Source organism: Belonocnema kinseyi, chromosome 5, assembly GCF_010883055.1.
Source record: "Belonocnema kinseyi isolate 2016_QV_RU_SX_M_011 chromosome 5, B_treatae_v1, whole genome shotgun sequence".
Lineage (NCBI taxonomy): Eukaryota > Metazoa > Arthropoda > Insecta > Hymenoptera > Cynipidae > Belonocnema > Belonocnema kinseyi.
This window is the reverse complement of record NC_046661.1, coordinates 141,388,792-141,396,281: the sequence shown is the minus strand read 5'-3', so window position 1 is coordinate 141,396,281 and position 7,490 is coordinate 141,388,792. Positions and strand designations below refer to the sequence as shown.

Below are 7,490 nucleotides of genomic sequence, written 5' to 3'. Positions count from 1 at the left end.
TAAACGAATAATAGTTTAACGTTTATTAATACAAAAAAAGATGAATTTCACTTACAAAAAAAAATTTCTTTAAAAATGAAAACGGTAACGTTTAAAGTAAGCCCTCAAATTTTATTTTATTTACAATGGCTCATTTGATATAAACAATCAAACCTTGGTTAATTTTCACCCATAAGATACACAGTGGGTAAAGATCACCCAGGTGTGTTTTTTTTTTTACTGCACGCAATTTCGAAGCGCCCCCTTCTGAGTCCGTTCGAGCCAGCCACGTACCTCTTTAGAAGCGTAGCAGTGAGCATCGTAAATCAGGCTCGGGTGCATTTCACCCAATGTGTATCCTACGTCAGAAAAACGCACTTGACGAAAAAATTCATTTTGGTTAAAAACCGAAATGATACAGTGTTTGTTAGAGTATTATTTAAAGAATATTAAAGAGGGATCTGCGGTTAAGTTTTTTGTGACTATTTGAGTGATTTGAGAGCTGAAAATTGAAAAAGACGGTTTGGAACGCTCGTCAATTTTGGAGCAGACAACACTATTAAATTGCAAAGGTATTAATTGAAGGGTCCACGATCTAAACCTGTTAACTGACATTTCAGAAATTTTACACGGCTAACTAAAATCGTTCCGCTGACCTATGCATTAGATACCAAAACGCGATTTTCGAAAATCCATTAAAACACACACACTGTAAGGAATTTTGTCGTTACGTCTGCGGCAAGGATGGGTAAGTAAAATACCCTAGGTAATTTACTTCGATTTTTACGCTAAATTACTAGGTATTTTACGTAATACAACGAGAATGAGAATATTACCGAGAAATAAATTCTTTGAGAATTTATGAGAATCTCAACATTTATTTTAAATAATAGAAAATTGAATTTTTTCGTTAACTTTTCGGTTGAAAATTCAACTCTTTTTTTGAAAGTTTGTCTTTTTTATTTTGAAGTTTACCTGCTTTAGCAGAAATTAAATCTTTTTTTGATAAAAATGCAACTGTTTGGTTATAAATTAAGCTATTATACTATTTTCTTTAAACGGAACTATTTCGTAGAAAATTTACTTTTTGCTTAAAATTTATATTTTGGATTGAAAATTCAATTTTTTCGTAGAAACTTATTTTTTTGTCATAAAAATTAAATTTTTGATGTTACTGAGTTAACTGGAATCCTTTTTGGATAAAAACTCAACGTTTTTTGTAATAAAAAATTCTTATACTTTAAGATAAATTTAATATTTTTTGATAAAAATGCAACTATTTGCTAGAGAATTCAACAATTTTGTTTAATAGTCATCCTTTTTCATTAAAAATTCGTCTTTTTGAATTAGAAATTCAATTTTTTGGGTAGAAACTTTTTGGTTAAAAATCGTTCTTCTTTGCTTCATTATTAAACTAATTTGTTTAAAACATTTGGTTGAATCGCTTTGTTAAGAAATCACTTCTTTGGTTAAAGATTTATATTTTAAGTTGAAAAGTTATGTTGTTGGTTAAAAGTTTAATTATCTTGTTATAAATTAATCTTTTTTAATTGAAAAATCAACTACTTGGTTCAAAGTTAAACTACATTGTGAAATTTTGTTAATTAGAGGCTTATATCTGGTTGAAAATTAAACTGTTTAGTGGAAAATACTTCTTTTTTGTTTGTTTAGAATTCATTTTTAACAGAAAATGGAACTATTTAATTTCTTGAGATTGATCTTTTTTACTTAAAAATTCGCGTTTTTTTACGTAAAAAAATTATTTTTTAGTTAGAAATTTCTTTTTTTTGCGTAAAAATGCATCAGTTTCGTGTAAAATTAATTTTTGAATGAACAGTCATATTTTTTGTTTGAAAATTGAATTTTTATAAAGAAAACTTGTCTTCTGGTTTGAAGGTTCAATAATTTAGATAAACTTTTATTTGTTTTTGAATAAAAAATCTTTATTTGTTAGAAATTCGTCTTTTTATTTTTAAATTATTTTCTTTGTATAAATTTCATTCTTTTTTATTAAAATGTAAATTATGACATGCAAGCTCGGAGTGTTTTTTTTTTATACTATTTCACTTTAGTTGACATTATTATTTTTTAATTAACAATATTGGCATTACCAGAAATTCAAAAAAGTGAGTTTATGCTGTTTTACGGTTTTACACATCACCCTGGAACTATGAGTTGAAAATTTCCACTGAAAATGTACAATGTGTTGGCCGTGTGGAGGCGCCACCTATGCAATTGGCCTATGATCGTTGCAAATGCATGGGAAAATAAAAATATTGGATTTAATAACACCGTAGAAAATAATTTACTGACAGTGTTAAATAATCTTCGAGTGTTTTGAATGATCTTTTTGACATTTTCCATTTCTTAAGCGAAAGAAAACTAAAAAAATTACTTTTAAATCAAATATTTGCAGTGTTGAAATTTGGAATAAAATGGTGAAGTGCGTTTGTTTTGATTCTAAATCAGGATAAAGAAGTAATCGGCAGCTGGACAAAGTTAAAAAAATTAAATTTTTCAAAGCATTAAATAATCCAAATGTTGTTCAAGAATGGCAAATGCTATTTTAAGAGATGATATCAAACTGAAGTTTTGTGGCAACAATGTTACATATAAAGCCTATAGGTACATCTGTTGTTTTCAAATTTTTTCTCTTTTTAAAAATATCAATTTATTGTTAATATTATTATATTTTGAGAAACTTCAAATTTATTCATATTTTATTTTAGAAGGTTAATTGTAAGTTTTGAAGGTTTTAAAATATGTCGAAAGAGAATCTGAAAGATTTTAAAATATTTTTTTGAATCGTAGAAGTGTCAGTATTAAAAAGAATCGAAAATAATTGAAATCTTAAGAAGATTCGCCAAATTCAAAACGAAATGTACAATTTTGAAGATTTTGAACAAAAAATTAAAAGCTTTTTAGGAATTCTTAAAAGTTTTAAGAGAACCATAACATTGCCTTAAGATTCATAGTAAAATTCCAAATGATATCTTTATTTTGAAAAAGGGATTGTAAAAGAAAATTTAATTAGAATTAATAAATTACAAAAAATTCTATTATGTTTTATAAATATTTAAAAGTATTTAAACAATTCAAAGTTAATTTTTATGTTAAGAAAAATTTCATTTTTTTTAATTTTAGATTGTTGAAGATTTTGAAAAAGGAAGGTGAATTAAAATTACGAAAAGTTTCAAGAATGAGAACATATTCTTTACATTCCCAGAAAATGTTGAATTCTTTTTTATTATGAAAAATTAACTTTAGTATAATGTTCTAAACGATTTCCAAGTATTTCCAAAAAATTTTGGAAAAAGAATCTTGAAGTCTTTGAGGGAAATTTTGTTGTCTTCAGAAAATTTTAAGGAAAATTCGAAAAGTTTTCAAAGACATTTAGAACGTTAAGATATCTTAAAAAGATTTTTTTTTAATGGGTAGATTGAAAATTTTTTTAATTTTTCAAATAAATGTAGATTTTTTTCAATTTTGTAAAAAAGAAGCTTTTAATGAATTCGAAAAGGTTTTGAGATAATAGAACAATATTCTCTGTATTCTTAGAAAAATATAAAGTTATTCTTTGGAATATTTTAGAACAATTTTTTTTTATTTTGAAGATTTAAAAAAAATTGAAGTTAAAGAATTTTCAAGTTTAAAAAAAATTAACTAAAATTATACATTGTAAACCCAAGGGAATTTTAATGATATTTTTTTTAAATCAAACATAAACTAAAGTTATTTCATGATAAAAAATAAACGTTGTTAAAAATTATTGATAAAATCGAGGAAAATATTTTATTGTGAATTATAAGTAGTTTTGGAAAAGAACTCAAGGTGAATTATTTACTAGGTATTTTAGGGTAAAGTCCCATGATTGCAGAATTGCGTTGCGTAATGCGTCAATTCACTAGACATTTTAGCCAATAATATTCTTCTAATTATTCAGAGAAACACTGTGATTGGCTGAAATGTCTAGTGTTTTGACGCGTTGCGCAAAACGCAACGCAATTCTGCAATCATGGCACGCCACCCTGACTTGTTTTCTACGTAAAATATATAACTTAGGTACTTTCGTAAAAAACTTCCGGTTGCGCGTAACTACCCGTCCCGGGTTTGCGGGGTATTAAGGGCATGTGATACTCACAGTTTCCCCGGCTTTTTTTCCTCAAAATTAAAATTTTTTAAACTGAATTCGGAGATGCTATAAAATATCATAACGGACGTCCCCGGACTCTTTTTTGAGGGATAATAACGAAAAAAATTGATTGTGCTAAATAAAAATTTTATGCGTATGTGTAGTTTGGAAGTAACGCTCGGGTGAATTGTAACATACATAACCTCGAAATATACTCGCACTTGTTAGCAATATCAAAAATTTTTTGATAAAAAACAAAAAAAGTGTGTGGGGACGTCCGTTAGCATGTTCGCTGTTATTTTCCCAGATTTTGAAGGCAAAATATTTCTTATCCTACGAAAAAAGCCGGCGGAATCTAACACTGAAAAAATCAATACTATATCCTAAGCGCTATGCAAATTAATCACATTTTGCTAAATAAAAACATTTTTTAATTAACCTACGAAAAAAGTGTGTGGGGACGTCCGTTAGCATGTTCGCTATCATTTCCCAAATGTTTAAGACAAAATATTTATCATTCTATAAAAAAAAGCCGGAGGAACCTAAAACTGGTAAAATCGACAATTTTCTAAGTATCACATGCCCTGAAGAGCATATAAAAAATGTTCCAGAAAATACAAAAACAACAATTTAAAAAAAAATGTCAGTTAACAGGTTTAGACCGCTAACCCTTCAATTATTATTTTTATACATTTTAAATGAGTAAATTATAACATATTTATTGGTCAAATATAATATATGTATTTAAAAAATATTATTTTGTGTACAGATGATGACGGGTCGTAGGCAACGCCAAGCGGAGCAGATCGAAGCGTTATATTCGGAGAAAATAGAGACTAGGGAAGGCTCGAGGTCGAGAGGACGAAACCAAGAAAATGAGAGTGAGACCGATGATGCCACCGAGCATAGAAGCTCCACTGAATCAGAAACCGACGCTAATGGCTCATCCAATGCTGAAAGTGAGCGGGAAGACGAGGAACAGCCAGCGGCGTCATCACCCGGTAAGAAGGCTTGCATTAAAAAATATTAAAAAATGGTTAATCCCAAGATTGCCTTTTCTGTCCTTCGTTTTTAATCCTCATAAGGCGGGGAAAATAATAAAATTCCAATCCCTTTGACAGCTGTTCGTTAAAATCTACTAAAAATAACACCTTAATTAACTAATTATCAAATTTCACCTTAATAGTTTCCAAATATATTTCATACCTAGTAGAATTTTTTTTATTCTTATCGAAATTGAAAATGTAATTAGGATAATTTTCAAGTCTTTTTGGCGTGTACAAGAAAATTTGACAAAAAATTCTAAAACTCATAAACAAATTTTATTTCACATTTCGAAAGAAGCTCAAACTTTTTGAATTCTTGTATAATCGAAGAATTTAACTGAGATAGTTTCTAAATATATTGTATATCAGGTGAAAACTTTGAATGGGATTTTCTAATCTATCCATATATTATTTTTTTTCTATTTTTAAAAAATTTTCAAAATAATAAAGTGCAAATTTCCGCATCTAAAAGTTCCCGCCAACTTCCCATTGGCTACTGAAATAGGTACCGCCCCCAGCGTAATGCGCATGCCTTACTGGCATTTTTCGATCATGCCAGTTCCACACGATAGGAGATATCTAGCTAAAAGTTTGTAATATTTAGACCAACTGTGTTGCTTACCTCGTATGTGTATCGTTTATGCATGTACGCTGTATTTTTACCTTCAATAAAAATGTAATCGTTTACGCAAAAGATTTTTTTTTTAATTTTTATATGTTTTTAAAAGACTTAATTTACTTGTTTAATATTGGCCACATTACGCGTGCCACGTGTATGACATGTACATGATATTATTAAAAATTATGGCCAATTAGGGCACATAATTTTCGATTGTCGTCTTACTTGTCGTTTATCCTGCCGGTTTTCTTGTGGTCGAGAAAAAACTACAAGGAAAAAAGCCAAAAAAAAAATATTGCATGTTTGGCAATTTTTCCCTATCATATATTTTCGTAAGGGATTCAAAATATTATTTTTTAACAGAGTCATCTGTGTGGAAATTGATCCTGACATTGTAAAATTACCGATATTTTTTTTTTTTTTAATGCTTTTTACCTCATTATTAATCGAAAAATAGTAAATAGAAGTAGCGAGTTAAAAGGGATCGAAATTGTTCTATTTCTTCCTTGTTTTGTGGTGTCCACAAAAGCATTCAGAAAAACAATTTTTTCGCTGGGTATAAAAAGGGATTTAATTTAAGAGATAACTTCTTTTGCTGTGGAGATTCAAAACGGGAGGACAAAAAGGCGATCCAGATGTATTCAATATTTTGCATGTTCCTAGGAAAAAAGAATCCATTGAAAAGACGACTCTGTGAATTGCGTATCTGTCATTTGTAGATTCAGAAAGTTAAAACAGAATCAGTTTGCGACTATGTGAATCGGTTATTTTATCAAGCAGCTTCGAATCTGCCATGTACTGCAATGACCATTTCAAGCAAGGTTATATTGAATCTGTTTCCGTCTTTTTGAATGAGGCCGACTTTTTTGTGGTTAAGCTGCCATATTTCACACGATTTTTAAAATTTATAAATTATCGAAAGATTAAAAGAAATTATGCGCAGGTCTACTAGATTCCTTTCGCTATTTCAGTTACTAGTCTTTTACGGCATATAAGTTAGTCAATAAAATTATAACGACTAAAAGTCTTGAAAAGACAAATCGGCGCCAATTTTGGAATTCTAGTGACAGATACGCAATTCAAAAGACTGAAACGCATTAAGGGCATGTGACACAGCTAAATACCTGTATTACCGACCACAGTTTTTCAGTTCACTGAATGTTTTTTTTAACCTAAGAACTTTTTTTGTAAGTAAAATATCGAGCGGAAACTTCGGGAAATGTATTAGAGTGCAATAAAGTACGTTTAGGTACTGCATTTTGGTAGAAACTTCACTGAAAATTATTTCATCTTTTTTCTGAACCTCAACATTTTTTGAACGTTCGAACTTTTTTTATACATAAAATATCAGTCTCAAACTTTGAGAAATGGAAGAGCCGAAAGAAAACTACGTTTAAGTACAAAGCTTAATAATAAAAGATGTAAAAAAATATATTTTGACAATCAATTCCAACGGCATCAGCCGGTAACGTTGTACACGAAAATACGAAACCTGGCGGCCACTAGGCGAGGCTCTAGAGATTTCGTATTTTCGTGAACAACGTTACCGGCTAATGCCGTTGGAATTGATTGTTAAAATACATTTTTTTACATCTTTTATTATTAAGCTTTATACTTAAACGTAGTTTTCTTTCGGCTCTTGCATTTCTCAAAGTTTGAGACTGATATTTTATGTATAAAAAAAGTTCGAACGTTCAAAAAATGTTGAGGTTCA

The 7,490-nt window shown here is 29.2% G+C and overlaps 1 protein-coding gene across 2 annotated transcripts in view; it reads left to right on the top strand.

Annotated features, from left to right (window-relative positions):
- The first annotated feature begins 308 nt into the window (after positions 1-308).
- Positions 309-7,490, top strand: part of LOC117172734 (piggyBac transposable element-derived protein 4-like) — a 9,759-nt gene continuing 2,577 nt past the window's right edge. The window contains exons 1-2 of one of the 2 annotated variants that reach the window (XM_033360904.1): positions 309-551; positions 4,881-5,112. In XM_033360904.1, the coding sequence (XP_033216795.1) occupies positions 4,881-5,112 (232 nt within the window). In that variant the 5' untranslated portion in view covers positions 309-551. Of the gene's footprint in view, positions 552-608; positions 728-4,880; positions 5,113-7,490 lie in introns of those variants that run through there. The other variant, XM_033360905.1, reaches the window with a different exon arrangement.